The 24,208-nt window shown below is 34.5% G+C and overlaps 1 protein-coding gene across 2 annotated transcripts in view; it reads right to left on the reverse strand.

The window, feature by feature from the left end:
- The window catches only part of LOC116501013 (contactin-associated protein-like 4), a 217,461-nt gene that overhangs the window by 176,700 nt on the left and 16,553 nt on the right, over positions 1 to 24,208 (reverse strand). For both annotated transcript variants that reach the window (XM_032206374.1, XM_032206373.1), the window contains exon 2: positions 17,553 to 17,663. In XM_032206374.1, the coding sequence (XP_032062265.1) occupies positions 17,553 to 17,663 (111 nt within the window). The remainder of the gene's footprint in view (positions 1 to 17,552; positions 17,664 to 24,208) is intronic.

Raw genomic sequence — 24,208 nt, forward strand, 5'->3', positions numbered from 1 at the left:
TCAGGTTGGATACTAGGAGAAATTTATTAGAAAGTGTGGTTAGGCATTGGAACGGGTTGTCCAGGGAAGTGGTGGCATTACTGTACCTGGGAGTGTTTAAGGAAATGTGGCACATAGGGATATGGTTTAGTGGGCAGTATTGGTGGTAGATGGATGGTTGGACTAGATCATCTTAGAGGTCCTTTCCAAATGTAATGATTCTGTGATTATATGAAATCTATCTTAGGAGAAGTTATACATTACATTCAAACCTATTTAGTCATCCTCTGAATAACATAATGATCTTGAAAAAATGCATAGGAATTCTCAAGACTTTGTAGGGGTTGAAATTCAAATCAGAATTCTGAGTCTATTACCCAAATAATTTAGTGGGGAAAAAAATAAATAAATAAAGAGAAAGATAATTTTTACTACTGCCAAAGTCTCTGCTAGAGATAAAGACATAGTCTATTTACATCCTCGCCAGACAAGACATCTTACTGCAAGATTTAATCTTTGTAAAAGGACTCCAAAGACTGAAATAATAAATATTTTATGTATTAATGACCAAGAATTTTGGAAAAATGTACTATCCTTATCCACTTTATCAACATTTCGTCTTTGCTGATATATTGATATGGTATCTGTTTTTTAGACATTCCAAATTTAACAAAATATATACAATGTTTAATACTAATGGGAGCAGTATGGTACTATAAAAATATAGCTAATAAAATTTTGAAATGTAAGCCAAATTTAAAATACATAATTAATGCATTAATTCATTCATAGGTTTAAAAATATCCACAACTGTGATATCCAGTGCTGCCAGATGCATGAAGAGAGGCACAAGTCTTCTTCTCTGGAGATACTCAAAACCCACCTACATGCCATTCTGTGCAATCCTGCTTGTTAGGGGGGCTGACTAGATGCTTTTAAGAGGTCCCTTCCAACTTCAACTATTCTGTGATTCTGTGATCCTGTCATTTTAAGGTATGCACAATCCAGAACACGTTGATGTGAATAGAACTTCAAGCAATGCTCACTTCTGATGACAGTTGTTAAATTTCATTAATTCTGTGAAGGGAACGTTAAAGAGTAATTGTAATAATTTAATAAAAATATATATAAATAATTGTGTAAATGTACTTCATCTAAATTTTTTCATTATTACGATTCAATTTTATTTGCATTGCCCTGTGACCAAGTGAAAGTTGTGTTAATTATTTTTAGAAATAGAGCAGCAAATGTGTGTCTTTGATAATAAAACTTGAAGCTGTAGAAAGATGGATGTCCTCATAAGAACTCAAAAAACTCTATTAATTTCAAAGTGTAAAATTCTCAAAAACAGACTGTCAAGAGATCATTGATAAATCACTTTTCTGACAGCTCTTGATATTTTGACCTCTAACATTTGAAATACAATTAAGCTGCTTCATGACAAAGTGTATCTGATTCCTAAAAATAGAATGAGGGGATCTTCTCTCTCTTTGTTGTTGAGAGGAATAAACAAATTTATATCTGACAAGAACAATCCTTTGTTTGAGGTTACTGTATGTCTGTACTTCTATAGGATGTTTGAAGTTTAGGGTAATTTATAAAATGTGTAGAGTTTTGAATATAGCACAAAAACAAAAAGGTGCAAAAAGTCATGTATTACATGTAATTTATTGCATTAGCCATTACCCTAAATGCAGGTACTTAATGATTGTAACAGTACTCTAATTAAACCAAATTCAGGACTGAGAAGGGAAGAGGCAGAAATTTAAAATATATCTGATTATTAGAAATGCATTTTTTCTTGTTCTGTTTCAGCTGTTTTTCCACAATTTGTTTGTTTCTTTTCATAAGAAACAGTGAAACTTTTACATTTCTCTTAATGTATCTTTGCAATGTTTTACATCAAAAAACTTCAAGACACCCTAAAACACGTTTTGCCAAATGAGCCATGAGAATTTAAACTGACATTTTAGCTTCATTAATCATAGTACTTCTGGGTAATGTATACAATGTTGCTTTGCTTAATCCTTTAAGACATTTTTTTTTAAGACTCTAGACCTTCAATGACTTCTCACAAATACCTTGTTAATTTCAGATTTTTATTTATTTATTTACTAATGAATGTGGGACACATTACTAGGAAGAGTACTGCATTCTCTTTTTAAAATGACCAGTAGTTGGCAAAATACACATCTTTAGAGATCTTAAGAAAATTACCATTCCTGTAAGAAACTGAGAGCAGAATACATCTTCCTTTTCCTTAAAACTTTTTGGCTTTACAGTTTGAAAACAAACAAACAAACAAAAAGCTAAAAATAACAATTATGATACTAATAAATATGATGATGATAAAAAAATCCGCCTCATGCCTATCATTAACAGATTGCAACATTAAGAAACTAAAAGCAAATTAAAACCACCTTCTCCCCCTTCCACCTTTTTCTACCTCCTCTCTGCAAGAGGCACAGGGGAACAGGGAATGAGGTCTGTGTTTGGTCCATAAAACTGTCTCCACCACTCTTTTGAGGTCACTCTCTTCCTTTGCTCCTATGTGGGGCTCCACCCACAGGATTACATTTTTCCCAAACTGAACTTGTGTGCTTTCCACAGGCAGCAACTTCCAAGAACTGCTCCAATATGGATCTGTACCATGGGGTCCATACTTCAAAAGCAAACTGGTCCAGCATGGGTGGCAGGTCCCACGAGATCACATGCTCCTGCATGTGCTTCTCTCCAAAGGCTGCAGCTCTGGCTCACAGCCTGCTCCAGTGTCCTTCAGGCCAGATACCTCTGCTCCACCATGGGCTGCAGCACAGAGATCTCCTCTGCCATGGGACCCATGGGCTTCAGAGGGACAACCTACTTCACCATGGGCCTCTTCACAGGCCACAGGGGAACTTCTGTTCCATTCCTGGAGCACCTCCTGTCCTCCTTTTGCACTGACCTGTGTGTCTGCACGGACGGTTCTCACTCCTCTCTCCCACTGGTGTTGTGTAGCATTTTATTTTTCCCTTTCTTAAATCTGCTCTTTGAGACACAAACAACATTGCTCATTTGTTTGTCTCTGGCCAGTGCCAGGTCCCTTTTGGAGCCAGCTGAAACCATCTTTTACCTAAAATAGGGCAGCTTCTGGACTCCTCTCACAGAACCTATCCCTGCAGTCCCCCTGCTTTCAAGTCTCTGCCATGTAAACCCAGTATAACACATAGGAACTTAAGAGTAATCTATGACTATGGAAGATATTTTTCATGTCACAAATCAGAAGTTTTCTTTGTCCATCCTTCCCAGGACTCCTAGGAGCTTATTTGGAAACACTCTGATATGTTTTATTTTCAAAAACTGCATTTTCAATAAGACCAAGACTTTGTGAGTTACTGTTAAACAGTTCTCCCTCTGGTATTCACGATATTGTAGAGCTGAGAACTGAAAATTAAACAGGAGAAAATTGGCAGAGTTAAGACTGAACTGTGATTTCTGGCACATAAAATCATAACACCAGGAATTTCAGTGTGAATACTTGCAGGTCTGACCTAGTGTTAGGGTTGCAAGCAGCTGGGGCTGCCTTCTTCATGAAGACTTACATAGTGACCGACAAGAAGAATTTTCTAAATGTCAGAATTTTTCTTTACAGAAAATGAGATTCCCAGTGTTGTTTCTGGCAGTAGCTCTCAAATCCTTTTATATGTCTTTTCTACTAAATTGTCTAATCTTTTCAAAACTTTAAGACTAGAAAAGACACAGTTATCTCCATAACTTCCTAGTTGCTGAGGCAGTTTTTCTTACATAGTTACAGAGGAACTTCTGGCCTTTAAACCAGCTTTCAGATTGCCTAGATTCAATTTCACAGTTGAACTACCAGATACTCAAACCAGATCTGAAGTCACTGCACCTTGTAAGAACAGACCCTGCAGGTACAGAATATCATACCATGAAAACAATTATCAGAACAAAGTTCCTTACCCCAGAGTCTTTCTAAAAAATTGAATCTTACCTGGAGCTTATTCAGGTTTTTGTGCTGCTAAGCTTTTGACTCCTCATTGAATCAAAAGAGACAGTTTTCATCCATGTCATAAATGTTGCCTACTGTCAATATCTGTCTGTCCTCTGTTTTTGTTTATTTTTTTTTCCAACATGCTTAATCTTCATTTATTTATTTACCTATTTATTTATTTATTCCCTCACAGCATTAGTAATTATGACAAACAGTCAAACACTCAGAGAACACACATTATAGAATCATAGAATAATTAAGGTTGGAAGGGACCTTCTGGATCACCTGGTCCAAACATCATCCTACTACCAATGTCACCCACTAAAAAAATTTCCCTAAGCTCTGGGTCCAACCTTTCCTCGAACACCCCAGGGACAGTAACACCACCACTTCTCTGAGCAACCCATTCCAATGTCTGACTACTCTTTCTGAGAAGAAATGTCTCCTAATTTCTAACCTAAACCTCCCCTGGCACAACTTGATGCTATTCCTTCTAGTCCTATTGCTGGTTATCTGCAAGAAAAGGTTGACCCCCCAGCCCCCACACCTTCCTTTCAGGTAGTTCTAGAGTGCAATATGGTCTCCCCTGAGCCTTCTCTTCTCCGCTTTAAACAACTCCAGTTCCCTCAGTTGCTTCTTGCAGGACTTGTGTTCCAGGCCCTTCACCAGCTTTGGAGACCTTCTCTGGGCATGCTCCAGGGCCTTGGTGTCCTTCTTGCAGTGAGGGGCCCAAAACTGAACACAGTACTCAAGGTGAGTAAGGCCTCACAAGACCTGAGTACAGGGGAACGATCACTTCCCTGGTCCTCCTGGCTACACTATTCTTGACACAAGCCAGGATGCCGTTGGCCTTCTTGGCCACCTGAGCACGCTGCTGGATCATGTTCAGGCAAGCATCAATCAGCATCCCCAGATTCTTTTCCTCTGCACAGCTTTCCAGTCACTCTTCCCCAAGCCTGGAGCATTGCATAGGGTTGTTGTGACCAAAGTGCAGGATTCAGCACTTGTTTTTTTGAACTTAATTCCAGCCAGTGACCTCTGCCCATCGATGTCTAGGTTAATCAGTAGGGCCTTCAGGCCCTCTGAAATTTGTAAAAGTAAGTATTAATTGTTACTATAATTGTTACTAATAGTTTGGATTTTTATTTCAGATTGTTGTTTAGATCTAGTTCCTCATACAGGCTTATTTAGGACAACAGTTCTTTTTGCTAATTAGAAGCAAAACAATTTATTTTAAATTATCTTTTTTTTTTTTTTTTTTTCTTTTTTTTTAGTTTGGTCAGAACAATGTAGAATTACCACAAATTCCAATTGTAGAATTTTGTAGAATTACCACAAATATACATATTTACTGATTTACTGTTCCTTTTTATCAGAATAATTGTACATTGAAAGAGACAGAAATTAGAAATTAGAAAACTCTCTGCTGTCTACCTATCTCAGCAGTGGCATTTCAGCAGTGGTTAAACCAGTGGCATTCTACCAGACTGAATGTCAAACTATTTAGTACATCCTCTTTATGTTATCATGAAAACGGTACAGGGAAATATCAATGAGGGAGACATCTTACCATGATTCGTGATTCAGGGAGATGGCAACCTCAGTGTGCAGTGACATATTTGCTTGGGTACCTTGGGTACCCACGTCACCTCTATTCCAGACAATTCTTTACTAAAAGATCATCCATATTAGCTAAAAGAGAATCAGTTTCTGACCTCAAAGTATGTGTGCACGGTTGGCTTTTGCTGTAGGTGTCACTCCATTCTGGGAATAGTGTGGCTGGAATGTTAACTTTCCCTGCAGCAACCCATACAGTGCTGTACTCTGCACTTGTAGCTGGAACAGCAGTGTTATCACACCAATGATGTGTCTACTGCTGAGCAGTGCTGGCACAGCATCGGGTCTCTTTCTAACCCTCCTAGGGGGTGGTCAAAAAGTGAGAAGAGAAACATCACCTTGGCAGCTGACCTAAACCAACCAAAGGGATATTCAATATCATATGATGTCACACTCAGCAATAAAAGGTGGAAACAGGAAGAAGAGGGGAGGGGTGGGCTCTCGTTGCGAAAATGCCGATCCTTCGCCCGAACACCAGCTACGTGTGTTGAGGCTCTGCTTTAAGGGCGTGGTCAATCATCGCTCATTTGTAGGAATTAGAGAGTAATTTCTTTCCTCTGCACTTCCACATAGCCTTCATTTGTTTTATTTGTTTTCTTTTTTTTTTTTTCTTTTTCCCCTTTCCCCCTCCCTTTTCCCTTTTCCCTTTTTATTTGTTAAATTGTTTAGTTAATAGTAATCTTTTTTTAATCATTATTATTATTTAATCATTCTATAATTCTATATTCTCTATATATTCTACAAATCTATAATCATTATTATTATTTCACTTTAATAAAATTATCCTTATCTCAACCCGTGAGTTGTTCTTTGCTTTACTTCTCCCCTTTCTCATCTAAGGAGGGGGAGTGAGAGAGCGGTTGTGGTGTTTAGCTGCCCAGCACAGTAAAACCACCACAAATAGCCACACAGGTTAAACACTTAAAGGAAAGTAAAAGATCAAACTGAGACCTGTGAATAAATAAATAGTATATGTATAAATAGTGCATCCTTTCTAGACATTGCCATGTTGAGTACCATACACAACTTCTTTTGTCCATTCCAAAGCAGAGGAAAAAAAAGAAAAGAAGAGAAAAAAAAATGTTAACATGCAAAACAAATGATCGTATAAAGTGATATATAATTATTTTGTCAAGAAAGAAAGTCTCTCCATCCAAGTCCATTCAAATAATTTATTACAAACTATCTGGCTATCAATCCCTCCCCCCCTCCAAAAATAATAATAAAAGGTTGAGGAACCAAGGATATATTTTATTGTTCTCTGCAAATCTAGAGGAGATATAGTAGGGAATATAATGTAAAGTTATTTTACAACAATTTTCAAGATCTAACACCATTTGCTAATACTGTTCTTACACAATATCATGAGACTTAGCTGAAAATTATTAATTGAGGATATAAATTACTTTTTAGTTTTAGAAGAAAAAACAAAATGATATGAGTGATAGAAAAAAATGCTGTTTTTCTTTATCTTGCCTGGAGACAAATGGAATTTAATCAAAACTGTTAAATAATAAAATTTCATTGGAAGTCTAATTTCAAAAAAAACTTGGCTGAAACAGGATTAAGTTGTGTCAGTTTAAAAAGTGACTGAAAATATAAATGTCCATTTTGCATACCTAATGCCACTATTTGATATATCTATGTATCGAAGGTATTACATATAATATTGCATATTTCTTTATTATTATATTTATTAAAATATGTATTGAATAATATCATATTATCTGAAGAATTCAGGATACCTAACTTCTATTTACTTGCACAGCAAAAAGATGTGACATATTCAAGTCAATGTAACCTTCCAGTAGTCATACTTTAGATATTAGTCAGTTTTACATAATGACTCTATTACTTCCCAAAGTTATACTTTTTATAAATGTCTAATTTAATTTCAGCTCATCTGGATTATTTTCTGAAATGGTTCAATACAGGATTTTCTGAATCTTTAAGATACTTAAAGATGTAGATAAGAATGCAATATAATATGGGAAATATAAGATTATGAACATAATAGGATTTATTTGAATTGTCTGTATGTATGGCACTTCCCGTGGGATATAGTGACTAAGATATTCATAAAAATGTCACCATTTTGCAGTTTTGAGACAAATTCTGACTAGGAATTCTGAGTTCTCTGACCAGCCAGGTTGGTATGGCAGTACCGTCCCCGTGTGATGGCAGTAAGAGGAGGATCACTACAGAGTGTTGTATGCCAGTAAAATGAGCACTAATTGAAGCTAAATAGAAACATTTTAAAGGAGTTGGATACTTTAAGTTTGCATGCCACATTTTCAGAAAAGTCTGTTTTTTTTGTAGAGTGTAACAGGAAGAATTTTTTATATTTTTATATTGATCTTCTTTCAACTGAATAATTAAGGAATCCTTAGGAGACTGGAATTTAGGAAATTAAAATTGTTTTGGCAGTACAATTAAAATCAGTCAAGTGTATGTGGGTAATTTCCTAACCTCTTAATTTAGAAGATTAACCAAAATCTCTAATTTTGACCTGTTTAGCAGATGCTTCTGAAGTTTGTTTCATTTATTAGCAACAGAATGTCACTCCCTCTGACCTTGAATGAGTTGTAGCAAATTATTCACTTTGTTCAATTTTGTTTAGTATTCTTTTCAGCCCATTCAAGTTCATTTCTAGAAGTATTTGAATATGATATCTCAATGTATTTTTTAATTTATATATATATATATATATATACATATACATATACATATATATATCTTTTTAAATTCCCATAGCTATATTTCAGGTAGAAATAGAATCCCAAACAATTACAACATTTTTCCTGCTTTTTCTGTGCTTTCCATTATCATTTTGATTTCCTATTCCACAGGTGTTCTCACACATGAAATAGCTCTGGTTGAAAGTTTTTGTTATGTTTCATTATGCTTGAATGGATTTTGATTACAAAGCTGGAATTCAGCTTCTGAAAATAACTGTATAAACATTCCTAACTCCTCACAAATGTTCATGAAAGTAAAATGCTTTGTACATACTTGTAAATATTTTATACTATTTGCTTACTCCACTTAGAAATAATTTACTACTCTCTTACTACATGTTTTTGAAGCGTCAGAATTACAATTTAAAAAAAAAAAAAAAAAAAGTAAATTTTACTATATACAGTAATTAAAGGTTGTTGTTTCAGATCCTGTCTTCACTGAAGCTGATGTGAATCTGATCATTTCTTAAAACTCTTCCAGTACAGCTACATAGCACAGTGAATAGCACGCCATGCACAATTCTGTTTATGCCCATAAGTTATTCTGTAGGTGTTTAAAACAGGTATTAAGAACATTTTCTTCAGCAAAAGTAAACTTGTTCAATGATATTAAAAAAATATAATAAAAAAAATAAAAAAATAAAAAAAACTTTTAATAATTAATATTCTGAGCTGTTAAAAAAAAAAAAAATCAATGATTTCTCCCTCAGAAACTTACCAATACTTTGAATGGACTTTCACTTACAATACAGCAGTACGCACTATCTGTTTTTTTACGTGTTAGTCAATGTAGCCATTGATTATCTTATTCAGTTTAAGAATAAAATATTCAGAATGCCACTTTTGTCCTTTTCCCTACAGACCTGTTGAAATCAAGTAAATCATAAAAATCTAAGCCATGATGTTAGTTGGATCAACTTAGATTTGCATGTTTGCCATCAGATTAGATCTTTTTCATTCTATTTTCTTACTACCAGATTTATTGATTTTTATTTGTATATGAATGAAATTGAGAGAGTAAGTTTTTTTAATTATCTTTTGGTGACTAAAACAAAAACAAAAACAAAAACAAAACTAGTTGCTATTAAGTTCTTGATTTTGCTTTTTATTTTAATTTTCAGTATTTATTCAGTTTGTGCATGTCAAACGATCTCTTACAAAAAAAAAAAAAAAAAGTATTTATCAATAATCAATCTTTTTATTTTTTTCTTATTCCATGAGAAATATTATTTTATCCATTTCAATCTACATGCTGCAAGTTCTTAAAAAGTGATAAAACTACTGTTCTTGTAAAAAACAAACAAACAAACAAACAAAACATTAGATGAAGTTAAGAGTACCATACTGAATGAACTACCTTTCAGATATCCTATTCAGTGAAAAGGTAGGGTGAAGGGGAGGAAAGTGGAGGGAAGAAGAGGAGAGAGAAAGAAAAAAAAAAGTCCAGTTCTATATGCACACCAGAGAAAAAACTCTTTTTCCTTTTTTTGTTTTTTTTTGGTAACTTAATGTATTCAAGTTTCTAGGACACTTTTGAATATCTGGCTATGTAAGTTGACAGCATAATTAAAATACATGGGTTACTTCCCACCTCAGTGAAAAAGAAAGCTGTAAACCAGATTTTTTTTGGCTACTTAATAGCTTCCGTATTTAATTTTCTTCTGTCATATTCTAAACCAAAGTATTAGTGTATGAATGCCAAATCCCTGTCCAACTCATTTAGCTGCACAGATATGAGGTATGCTTGCCAGGCAATTGTTTTCTGAATTTTTACCTGGTTTTACAAAAGATCATTAATTCAAAGGCAGCCCAATGTTCTTGGGTGAAGGGTTCACAGCCCCATTAATAACTATTTTCCACTGGGATTGACTGATCAGACTGCAGCCAAAAACAGAAGAAACCCTGCCCTTAGCAATGACACATTCTTCTCCTGTTTGACAGAAAAGTTCTTTCACAGGTCATTGTTGGAAAATATTTCAATAAACCTTCTCTATTTCCAGATGAAGCAAACCATCTTTAATGCCAAACTTCAGCTGAATATTCATCATAAAAGTCATTGACATTGATTGAAGAGAAACACAATGTAACAAGTTAAATGTTGGTATTCATGGTTTCTAAAACTAGAACATGTCATGATAGGCGTGTTCTCAGTGCTGGCCACTTTTGTCGTTGTTTTGGGATGTTTAATAGATACCTATATAGAAGTATTTGTTGCCTATTTAATTTATGAGGAAAAAAAGAAAATAAAAAATCCTAAAATCCTTAAATCCTATCTGCCTTTTTCAAGCCTTTTGGTGGTCTGACAGCATGACCACTTAAAAACTATATTCTCTATTTTCTCTTTTGTGTTGTTTTGTTTCAATTTTTGTTTTCTTTGAAAAAAAGATGCGTAATAATGATAATAATAATAATAAATAAATAAACTCTTCCCGTAGCATATTTTTTTCTTCCTTGTGTTCACAGTGGTGGAATTGGCATAAAAAATATCTTAATAAGTAAAAACTCCTTTTATCTGTTTGTACATACAAAAGATTCCTTGTCTCTTTTTGTCAAAGAACATGGTAAAGAAATAATAGTATATTGCTGGTTTAGCTCAGATCCCAGATTCATTCATAATCATAACTTTGTAGGACACAGTTGCTATCTGAGAAGTAGTGACTGAGGTCATACACTATATTCTTCTAAGCATTTAATTTTACAACCCACTTTGTTAAAGTGATTATTTCAATAGCTCAATTGATTACCATACCTATATTCTTTTGCCTTGTTGGCAGGATTATTTTCTGTTTCACCAATCCTTATGTTATTTATGCATTTCATCATAAATGATTTGTATTTACTTGTAATAATTAACAGAAGTAATCAATAAAGATGGGCTTAGAGTTTCTCCAAAGCTTCTGTGGAAACACTTTCATATAGCAAAAATAACTTTTATTTTTTTGAGATCAGCCATCCTGATCTTAATCCATATAATTTAACTGTATTGATATTTTGCTGTTATTTAAAGTTAGGATGTCATGCAACATTTAGGCAAAAGTCAATAGAAGCCCACGTATCCCTGCATTTCTGAGTTATGTACCAAATTTATACATAAATTGGGGTGTTTTGTTATTTATTGTTGATAAGGTCTACTTTTCCGTTAAAAATATTTAACTTTCATTAGCTATTTTACTTTTATTTATTTATTTATTTATTTATTTTACTTGCATGTTGTATTTTCCATTATTTCAAGCTTTCCATTATTTCAGGCAGAACTGATATTGTGGCAACTACTTTAACACTTAACAGGAGTATTTTATTGTCTGTACTTATGTATTGAATATTTGTAAAGCTTCAGGAAACCAATACACCAATATTAATGCAAAATTTTCAGAACATTTAACAATTTGTTCTTAGATGTTTTCAATTTCCTTGGCAGCCAGTGAACCAAAAATCCCTTTCTGTCCTCACATAATTCAAGCATATTGTTTTTTTCCTTTATAAACAAAGACCTGAAACATACAGATATTCTATGCTTATAACATCATAGTTAGCTGTTCTACTAATATGTCTATGTTTCACCTTTTGTGCGGTCTTTGAAATCCATACTTTTTTCTTTTTTTTTTCCTTTTTTTTTTTTTTTTTCTTCAAAAAATGTAGCTTTCTTTCCTCAGTTCCTTTATCATTTCCTATTAATTTATTAAATTCAAAACTGTGTGGCTAAAGACCTCTTCTTCAGTGTAACTTCAAATATCCCTTTTATGGTTAACTTTTTGGTAATTTCTGCCTTTCATTTGGTGACTGAAATACATGTAGTGTATGTTTATATACAGATTTATTTTATTTCTCTACTGATGAATTATGACAGTTTGACTTCTAAAAAATCTGTGTAAAAGCACTCTACTTTTCCTGTGTTCAATTTTCCCTAATTTTGATAGTTTAAAAAACAAGTGCATTATTGAACTGGGATAATCTACTTTTCTAAAGTGAATTTGCTTAAAGTTCAAAATCACTTCCCACCAAACACTAATAACATATCAATCTAATTCACATTGTTCTGTAACAGAATGCTTAATATCAAGTAATAATTCTCTTCTCTAAGTGCAAAAATTAAAAAAAAAAAAGAGTAATTTATTTAAGAATAATTTATTGAAGACCAAATATTTTTTTCATCTTGCCCCATCAACACAATTCAATAGAGTCATTTCTAATTGAACCAAAAATAACCTAACCAGTCTGATTACTAAACCAAATAAAATGTTTTGAATGTGCAAAATGAATAAGATCTTTACCGTGTTGCGTGCTGTGACCCTGAGATATACAAAAAGTGAAAACAGAGAGCTACGAGTCTTATAATTGGACATCCTACTGCTTTGTATCTACATGAGGTAGATAGATGCCAAAGGTAAAGCCACGATCATTTATAATGTACACATGCTTTAGAGGACAATGTGAAGGAAAAGATAATTCTAAAAAAAAAAATGCATGGTACAAACAATAGTTAGTACATTAAAAAAAAAAAAAAAAAAAAAAAAAAAAAGAGTCAAATGTCTGGGTAGATGAGGGGAGAGAAGTGAATGTTGTCTATCTTGACTTCAGCAAGGCTTCAGCACTGTCTTCTGTAACATCCTTACAGACAAGCTCAAGAAGTCTGCGATAGATGTGTGGACAGTGTGGTGGTGGATCGAGAACTCTAACTGAATGGCAGAGCTCAGAGGACTGTAATCAGAGGCACAGCCTAGTTAGAGGCCTGCAGGTAGCAGAGTCTCACAGGGGTTGGTACTGGGTCCAGTCTTGTTCAATGTATTCATCAATGACATGGATTACGGAAAAGAGTGCACCCTTATCAAGTTTACTGATAACTCAAAACCTGATGAATGTCTGATAACCTAGATGGGTGTGTTTCTATTCAGAGGGACCTGTACAGGGTGAAGAGTTGGGTGGAGAGGAACCTCATGAAATTTAGCAAAGGCGAGTGCAGGGTCCTTCACCTAGGGAAGAATAACCCCATGTACCAGTCAGGCTGGGGGCTGACATGATAGAAAGCAGCTCTGTGGAGATGGACCTGGAAGTCCTGGTAGACAGTAGGTTAACTATGAGAGAAATGTGCCCTTGTGGCCAAGAAAGCTAATGGTCTCCTGGGGTGCGTCGGGAAAAGTGCTGCCAGCAGGTCAGGGGAGGTGATCCTCCCCCTCTACTCAGTCTTGGTGGTTTCTCACCTGGATTATTGCATCCAGTTCTGCGCTCCACAGTACAACAAGATGAAAGAACTATTAGAATGAGTCCAGAGGAAAATGGAAATTATTAGAGGGCTGAAGGACCTGTCACATGAGTAGATGTTGAGACAGCTGGGGCTGTTTAGTTTAGAGAAGAGAAGACCGGGAGGGGATCTTATCAATATGTAAAAATATCTGAAGGGATTGTGTTGGCCCTCTTCAGATAGGGCCAAACTCTATTCATTGGTGCCCAGAAACAGGACAAAAGGCAATGGGCAAAAACTGAAACAAAGGAAGTTCCATCTGACTATGACGAAATATTTTACTATAAGGGTAATGGAGAACTTGAATAGGCTGCCCAGAAAGGTTGTGGAGTTGTCTAGTCTGGAGATATTCAAAATGCACCTGGATGTGATCCTGTGCAATGTGCTCTAGTTCACCCTGCTTGGCAATCGGGTTGGACTAGATGACCTCTAGAGGTCCCCTCCAACTTTAACCATACAATGATTCTGTGAAATGCAAACAAGTTTTTATATGTACATTTTAGGTAGATCAATATCTTTAGGAAGATACAGTTTAGTGAGAACTCAGATGTTAGGTAAGGTTTTTTAGAGCACATATTTAGAACACACCACTCATCACTGGCCACCACCTGGATATAAAGCCATTGATCACCACTCTCTGGATGTGACCTTCAAACCAATTCCTTATCCACTAAATGGCCCACCCATCAAATCTGTATCTCTCCAATTTGGAGATGAGGATGTCATGTGGAATCACAGAGATACAAGAATGGATATATTTTTGTTATTGCAAAGTATTGTTATAAGTTAATTTAGTTACATACTTATCAGCTATTTATATTGATGTAAAATGTAATATTTGAATTTAATACGGTAAACTGGTGTGGTGGTTATACCCAGCTGAGCAGCCGAGCTTCACCACAACCACTCTCTCACTCCCCCTCTTCAAAGGGAAAGGAGGAGAAAATATGATGAAAATAGCTCAAGGGTTGAGATAAGAACAGGGAGATCACTCTACATTTATCTTTATGGGCAAAACAGACTCAGCATGAGATTGATGAAATTTCTTACCTATCACTAGAAGACTGGAACAATGAGAAACAGAAAAACAAACTAAAAACATCTTCTCTCCCATCCACTCTCTTCCACCTCCTCCCCTGAGCTGCTCAGGGGAACAAGGAATGGCGGCTGCAGTCAGTCTGTAGTACTTTGTCTCCACTGCTACTACACAGCCACTCTCTTGCTCTGCTCCAACACAAGCTCCCTCCCATGGGATACAGTCCTTCCTGAACTGATCCTGAGTGGGCTTCCCACAGGCAGCAGATCTTCAAGAATTGTTCCAGATATGGGTATGTACCACAGAATCCATTCATCAGGAACAAACTTCTCCAGCACGGGTCCCCCACAGGAAGCAGCTCCTGCCAGATCACCAGCTCTTGCATGGTCCACTCTCCATAGGCTAGAAGTCTGACCTGAAGTCTCCTCCAGCAGGGGTTCTCCACTGGCCATGGCCTCCTTCAGGTCATATCTGCATGCTGCACCATGGGTTCCTCCACAGGCTGCATTATGGAGATCTGCTCTGCTGTGGTACACCATGGGCAGCAAGGGAAAAGCCTAGTCCACCAGGGGCCTCTCCACAGGTGGCAGCAGAACTTCTGCTCTGGCACCTGGAACACCTCCTGCTCAACTTCTGCAGTGACACTGGGTTCAAACCTGTTTCTCACTCCTCACTCTCCCAACTGCTGTGGTGCAGCAGTTTTTTTCCTTTCTTGAATCTGCTCTCAGAGATGTGAAAATGGCACAGTTTATTGATTGACCTCTGGGCAGAAGCTGGTCCCATATTGGAGGTGGCCAAAACTGGTGCTTATCTAACATGGGGCGGCTTTTGTACTATTCTCTCAGAGGTCTCCCCAGCAACCCCTGCTAACAAAGCCTTGCCATGTAAACCAAATACATCAGGTTTATTTGAATGTCTCTAAATAACCAGTACAGTTCTTATTGTCTGTCTTAATGCTGACATTAAAGTTAGATTGTGATATAAGACATAACATCTTAAGTGTATTTTCTTTACCTCTGAACTAATTTCTTTATTTCCTGTTGGGTAATAAATAAACAGAAGTCAGTGTTCCCAGCAACTCATTCTTAGAAAAGCTAATGTTTGCTCTTGTTCTCAGTTTACTAATTGTCAGAAAGTTGAGCTTTAAAATATCCTTGAACATAGTCTACACTAGGATCATAGCTTACAAACAACATACAAAGATGATTCAAAACAGTAACATATGCTCTTGAATATATAAACTAAATTATTTTCAAACTGAAATTTAGCTGTTTTGCCATAACTTTAAAATAGAATATTATTTTTAGGTATGTCATCAGTGAGATTTTATTTACCAATAATATATATCTTGCCAGATTTTAATAATATCCTTCCTAAAGATATTTATTATTTATTAATTCTTAACATTAGTACTTTGATGTTAAGAACAAGAACCTCATAGGTGTGGTGGGAAAAAAAAATATAAACAAATAAAATAAAAAATGGAAATCTTATGTTAGTGACAGGAATAACTGAGCTCCTGGACATTTGGCTGATGAGACTGACTATTGAGATTGCTCAGTATTTTGAAGTTAATTCAAACTTGATTTAATCTTTTAATGTTCAGCGCAGTTACATTTATCTTTAATGTGACTTATGAACTCATTATAAAATAGACCACCAACACAGCACAAAGTTTAACGTGATGCATCTTGACAGTTTAAAATCTTTTTTTTAATTAGTTTTATTTTTACTTTTTTTTTTTGTCAGAATTTATATAAGCAAACAGATACTGTACGAACCTTCAGAAGAGATGTCTTTCACAGAGAAAATATGATAAGACTTTTGTCATTAGGAACAGAAAACATATTTACACTACTTAGAAGAAATTCTTCATTCATGTAGTAAAGATAACACTAAATACAAGATACTAGTTCCTTCAGTAAAAATGAAAAATCTCTGGATCTTGTATGACAAATGTTCAAGTGTAATAGCAAATGTCTAACAAACTTTAAGGGCATTTAACAAAAGAAAAAAATGTCCCATAATTGATCTGAAATTTTTAGTCTAAAACGACTGAAAATCTACGTTTAATTAGTAAATCAGAAAAAAAATGGAGATGACATTGTGCTGTCAGCATAATATAACTGATATATAACTGTAATATAACTGATAACTTAATAGCAAGGTTTCTTTTCCTTTACTAAAAAATTGGACCATATGATAGTTACATATTTTTCCACTTTCTCAGTGAATAATATAATATCAGATTCAGTGAAAAAAAAAAAAATTACAATAACTAGGATCTTAAATTTCTAGGAAAAGTATCAAACATTTTCTAAAACCTATTTTCTAAATATCAGACCCTGTCTTTCCAGCTGGAATATGCATTTATCTCTAATTCCTTACATAAAGACATTAAATGACACTCGTATCTTTGCATATCCTGTATTTCGCCTCTATGAGAAAATAGATTATTTTATTTTATTATTTTATTTTATTTTATTTTATTTTATTTTATTTTATTTTATTTTATTTTATTTTATTTTGTTTTGTTTTGTTTTGTTTTGTTTTGTTTTGTTTTGTTTTGTTTTACTTAGAAACAAAAATAACTTTAAAAGATGTTTTTGGAATAGGCACAAATATATGTCCAAAGCTGTCTACGTTTAATGCTGGAAAATCACATGAAGATTTCAGATTGATTCAGGAAGAATCCCTTACATGAAAATTAGTAAAATCTTTACAAAATTTTGCCACAAAGAAAACTAAATGTAGTGAGTTATTTGAGATTAGCTATTTTACCTTTCCTCTCTCCTTAAAATAACAAATTTAAGTCTCTCCTGCCTCAGTATCCCCAAACACACTCACAAAGCATCATTTCAACTTTGTGGACAGGTAAGAAAATACGGTATTTTATTTATTTTATTTTATTAAAAAAGGAAAAAAATCAATCAACCAATAAAGCACACTCACCCTCTCTTCGATTGAGCCTTGCAAATCCAGGGCTGTGACTGCTAGACAGCTCTGATGAACTGCTGAATGATGACTGAGGCAAACCAGACACCAACTGATCATCACAATTATCTGTCAGTGAAAAATATCAAGTTTAGGTTAGTGAAGTGAACATAACCCTAGCACAAGATGTTTATTTCCTTTAAATTAAAATAATAGTAATAAAAGTAAATTAAAAACAAACAAACAAACAAAAAAAAACTAATTTTAAGACTTCTTAGAATGACAAACTGGAAAATCTTTTGCTTTGTTGATGTTATGCATTTGAAAAAGATGTGACACAAAATCATTAACACACAGTTATTAACATGAAAGTCCTAACACCAGGCAAAATGAAACCTTAGTTCTATGGAAAAACAAAACAAAACAAAACAAACAAACAAACAAACACTACACCTTAACTGTAGTTCACAATCAGCGGTGCACAAAAAAAGCAAATATTAATTGATACTTTGGATGTTAAATACCTCTCCAGCTCAATTACTGTCTAGGGCATGCATCCATTCTCCATTTAAATTTGCAAAATGTAAATTGAGAATCAATATATTTTATAATTTTATCTGAACGAAGACGAACTTTAAAACACTAGATATGTAAGCAATATACTGTGCTGGCATCTGTTGATTAGAAAATGTGGGGAAATTATGTAAATTATTAGTCTTTATGAAATGATTGTTTTCAGGACAAACATTCTCTGGATGTAACTGATAAGTGAAAACTCACAGGTGAGTTCTTCTACAAAGCCTTCTTTTTGTCTACCAGGTTCCCAGTGTCAAAATCACAAATGTGAATCTTTTCCTGACTCGGATAATTAAATGTTTCTGCTTATTAATTATCAATATTTCTAATTATCAGCAATCCTCTTACATAAATGTCTCCAGGGGATTATTATATATTATTGTTATTGTTGTTGTTGTTGTTATTATTATTATTATTATTGTTGTTATTGTTGTTGTTGTTGTTGTTGTTGTTGTTGTAATCACTTTCAAATACCTATCATTTTTCATGTTGTCTCATTTGGTTCTCTAAGCAAAACTGTTTCTAAGGAGACGATCTGATACTGTCCATAACCGCTTCAGTTACAGATCTTAAATCACACAGGTAACATCCAGTCTTCACAAAGAAGAGGCCACATTACTTGGACTTGATAAGCTTATGTACATCAACCTTTTACCAAATTCAGTGTAACTGAATTGAAGGTTAAAGGAACAAGCAAAAACCAAGGAAAATAAGAATTTGCATTTATAAGTGTGTTTCCTCCTCTAGTCTTCCATAATACAAACTTTAGTGGTTTTATAACTACTCTTTAAAGTCTACACAAAAAATAAGTTTTAGCCTCATTATCCACAGATTACATTTATAGTGATAAAAGGGAAGGGAAGGGAAGGGAAGGGAAGGGAAGGGAAGGGAAGGGAAGGGAAGGGAAGGGAAGGGAAGGGAAGGGAAGGGAAGGGAAGGGAAGGGAAGGGAAGGGAAGGGAAGGGAAGGGAAGGGAAGGGAAGGGAAGGGAAGGGAAGGGAAGGGAAGGGAAGGGAAGGGAAGGGAAGGAAAGGAAAGGCAAGGCAAGGCAAGGCAAGGCAAGGCAAGGCAAGGCAAGGCAAGGCAAGGCAAGGCAAGGCAAGGCAAGGCAAGGCAAGGCAAGGCAAGGCAAGGCAAGGCAAGGAAAGGAAAGGAAAGGAAAGGAAAGGAAAGGAAAGGAAAGGAAAGGAAAGGAAAGGAAAGGAAAGGAAAGGAAAGGAAAAGGAAAGGAAAGGAAAGGAAAGGAAAGGAAAGGAAAGGAAAGGAAAGGAAAGGAAAGGAAAGGAAATTTTTTTATCCACTGCAAAACAAAGTGTGTTAATCTGCAGACATACAAAATGTTAGTGTGTGTGGCAACTGAAGGAATGTAGCAACAGTTTCTTAATAACTAGTAGGAAGGAACAAGGTTGGGGAAGAGCTACAACAAGAGCTATAACAAGAAATGAGAAAACATTATCTCAGGGTAACCTTATGAGATTGAGTGTCAGATAAGACACATATTACTATAATCTACCAGGAATTATTTGTTTGTTTGTTTGTTTTGTTTTGTTTTGTTTTGTTTAATTCAAAGAGATGCTGTTCATATTGTTGTTTCATGTAGTTGTTAGCTGAAAGTTATTTAAATAACTTATTATAATTTGTTATTATAGAATAACTTATTATAACTTATCATTTATATAAAGTTATTTAAATAACTTTCAGGAATTGGACTTGATGATCTTATGGTTCCCTTCCAACTTGTGATATTCTACAATTCTATGATTCTAAATTTGCATAATAAAAGCATCCTAAACTTTGGGAAAGATGATGAGATATCGGTGTTATAATATAGCAAATTATAATATAGTTAATAATTATAATTATATTATAACTTAATAATATTATATTATATTATAATAATTATAATAGTTATAATTATATTATAACTTGCTATATTATAGCAAGTTATAATATAGCAATCATTTTCTTTTAAGCTTATACATTTCAAGAATAGATTCAAATCTGAATTGGTCCAAACAGTATTTTAGTATTTTATTTTATTAACTGGATTCATGGAAAGAAATATCTGCATACTGTTATTGTAGTTATTTTTATTTATTAATGTGCATGTTATATATTCCAAAATAAACTCTACTCAGGTTTTCAGAAAGAATTTTGTTACTAGAAGTAAAAGTAAAAATAAATAAATAAATAAATAAAATAACATAAAATAAAATAATAAAATAATAAATAAATAAAATATTTAAAAATAGACTATACAACTGAAGCATTTATAACAGGCACAACTCATTTAAGATTAGACCAAAGTCACTGGTGTGTTACATTTATTATCATATGTTGAAGATCTTCACATTTATGTGGTATTTTTCATTAAATTCAAATATTTTATTGTCTTCAGGAATATCCCTTGATATAAGCAACTTAAGAAAAGAGGTAAAAAAAAAAAAAAAAAAGTAATTGCAGATTAGAATGGCATGATTCTGTCATAATAGACATATTAAAAAAAAAAAAAGTGCATGCATAGTGTTTTTAGAAGCAGTAATCCCAGAAACATTTCCAAAGTTTATGTTACTTAAGCAATTATAAGCATGTACCACTTATATTTTATGATGATATTTAAGAATGAATTTTGAGTATGTGTTTATCTTTTTTTTTTGAGTATATGTTTATCTTTTAATATCCATGTGTCTGCAGATCGGTGTGTTTAACATATATTCAACAGATAACGCTATGTTTAGCAAGTATATTGAACATTCTGTTTGGTATAAATATAGAGTGGAGAAGGCTAGGAAGTTAGAGGGGGTGCAAACCATGCAGTAAAATTTGACTAAGTAAAATTTGACTTCAGTGATATATAAGATTTGTAGAACAGTTTTGAAAGGAAAGAATATTGAAGGTAATGGAGGTACATTGATAATTAGATAATGTGAAACAAAGGTGATCTAATGTAGATCGTGTTGAAGAAGTCTATGTTTATTTATGACAGGCAATTTTTAGATTGAACATCAGAAGATGATTTTATCTATCTATCTATAGGAAAATGCTAGTCATTCTGGAGTAGCTGGGGAAAGGAGCTACTTTTCTTATATGATATAAGGAAACCAGCTATCAGGAAAATGATAACAGGAGATACGAAGTAAGCGGGAATTAAACTGCAGGGAATTAAGATAGGAATTCTTCAAGTATTAAGAATTACAAATCCAAGCCACAAAGATATAGATATAAGCCATTAATTGTAGGCCAGAAATAATAGATATCATCTCGTCCACAGTCCTCAGTAACTTGGACAGAGAAGAAAGAGACAGAGACAGAGTAGAAAATAAATTATGAATTTGTACCCTGAGGATCAGGAGAAAGGAAAAAAAAAATCTTTCATAAAGAAAGGAAAAAAAAGTTGATTAAAAAAAAGAAAAAGTTTACATTACATGTCCACAAGGATATATAAATACAGTAATGGGACAGAAAGCAAAATTAAACATTGCTGATTACCTGTTCTCAGACGGATATTGTAAGTCTATTGATCTAACAATACTATAAAACAATTAAATGTACTGATAAAGTACTAAATGTACTGTCTTATCATGTAAAATGGAAAATCTATAATATATTTAAAAAAAAAAATATTTTAATGCAAATCAACAGCTTACATCTACAATTATTTAAACTTCGAAAATGCATTAGAATTATTGTCCATTGTAGGACACTAGATGGACATATGTATAAACAGCCTGACCAGTTCCTGCTGTATACAGATGGTTTTATCATATTTATATGTATATAACACAAATAAAGAATCAACTAATCAGGCTACTTATGTGGAACAATGAATAACCCAGGTAATATGCAAGGATCATTCTTTTCCACTTATTCCTTGAGAACAATATGACAAATCTATGATGATATCTATCAAAGAAAGACAGAAAAATACTACAGTCCCTAAATGTTGTAATAGAGCTAAAATAACATAAAAATAACACTCCAAATGAATCTTCATACAGAACCACATATTTAAATTCATTAAAAAAATAATAAGACCTTTGAGACATAATTTATTTTTCAATGTACTTACAAAATTAACATTGCAGTCTGACAACTCAAGGAGAAAAAAATGTAGTTTAGGAGAAACCGTGCTTACCCTACTGAGTTCTGACTTCATTAACTAAGTTACCAACTTTTTTTTTTTATGCATAAGTCAATGTTAAGTAGAACAACAACAACAAAAAAAAAAAGTATGAGCTTCTAATCTTTTGTTTACTCAAGGATAGAAAATAGGAAGACAGTTTTAGGTTGAGTATGACAAAATCTTAATCTCTGAGCAAACAGTGCAACCTCAATGGTACAGGAGATAGCATAACTATGTACTCTTTTTCCTTAAAGTATATACTGGCTGGCAGAATTAGTTTGTTTTTGTCTTGTCCCTAGTTCCTTCAGTCTTTCTTCCCTCTAAGTATGAGCAGTCTTTCTGTGCTGATGGAGAGGAAATCCCTTGCTGGACACTGATCTACTTAGCACAGTCTTCTCACATTTCCATACATAGTTGCATATATCATTTCAAAATCAATAGAATTGTACTCTGATCTATACCATACATTTCTGTCCTACTTAAAGATGTGTGATTCATTGTTAAAGAAAACATATTGAATGATCTCTCATATTGAATGAATATTACATGGTGTCTAGAAAAAACACTTATTTTCATTATTTCTTAATCAGTTTATCCAGTATTAAAATAAAGTTGATTTTGTCATTCCAGTGAATGCTCCTGCCCTATTAATTTTCTCTTCAAGTGAGTGCCTAGCTTTAATAACTATGTATTTCTTGCTATTATATCAACAACTTAATGTGATGGCAGGGGTTGACAGTGAGAAAAGGATTTTTTTTTTTCCTGACTGGCACTATCAAGTACAGAGATATTCAGATGAGGTTCTGAAACAAAAGGACTAGTAAGGTTGTACCACATGGTCAAAAAACAATCGCTGCAAAGTGCAATTACACTTGCTGTTGTCATACATATCATAAAATATTAACTTACATAAGCCAACTTTACAAGAAACACTGCTGAGTCATGAACATTGGAAATGTTCTTGGTGAAATCAACTGGTGAATGGAGTGAAATCCATCTGGAGACTGGTCATGAGTGGTGTTCCCCAGGGGTTGGTGCTGGGGTGCCATCCTCTTTAATGTCCTTATTGATGATTTAGATGGTGGAATTGAGTGCACCCTAAGTAAGTTTGCAGATGATACCAAGCTGTGGGGAAGTGTTGATCTGCTGGAGGGTAGAAAGGTCTTGGACAGAATGGGTCATTGGCCAAAGGCCAATGGGATGAAGTTCAACAATACCAGGTCCTGCACTTTGGTCACAACACCCTACACAAGGCTTAGGGCAGAGTGGCTTGGAATCTGTGCAGAGGAAAAGGATTTGGGGGGCTGGTTGATGCTTGCCTAAACATCAGCCAGCAGTGTGCCCAGGTGGCCAAGAAGACCAACGGCATCTTGGATAGCACCAGGAATAATGTAGCCAGCAGGATCAAGAAGGTGTTTGTATTCTGCTCTGTTGAAGCCACACCTTGAGTACTGTGATCAGTTTTGGGCCCCTCACTTTGGGAAGGACATTAAGGGCCTGATGCGTGTCCAGAGAAGGGCTATGAAGCTGGTGAAGGGCCTGAAATGTAAGTCTCCTGAGGAGTGGCTGAGAGAACTGGGATTATTTACTCTGGAGAAGTGAAGGCTCAGGGGAGACCTTACCATTCTCCATAACTACCTGAAAGGAAGTTGTGGGAAGCTGGGTGTCAGCCTCTTCTCACAGATAACCAGTAACAGGACTAGAGGGAATAGCCTCAAGTTGTGCATGGGGAGGTTTAGGGTGGAAATTAGAAGAAATTTATTTCATGAAAGAGTAGTCAGGCATTGAAACGGGTAGCCCAGGGAGGTGGTGGTGTCACCGTCCCTGGGGTTGTTTAAAGAAAAGTTTGATGTGGTGCATAGGGACATTTTTTAGTGGGTGACATTGGTAGAAGGGTGATGGCTGGACTGGATGACCTTGGAGGTCTTTTCTAACCTTAAAAATTCTCTGAAGTGGACAGAGGACAGGACAGAGA

This window comes from Aythya fuligula, chromosome Z, assembly GCF_009819795.1.
Source record: "Aythya fuligula isolate bAytFul2 chromosome Z, bAytFul2.pri, whole genome shotgun sequence".
NCBI classification, from domain to species: domain Eukaryota; kingdom Metazoa; phylum Chordata; class Aves; order Anseriformes; family Anatidae; genus Aythya; species Aythya fuligula.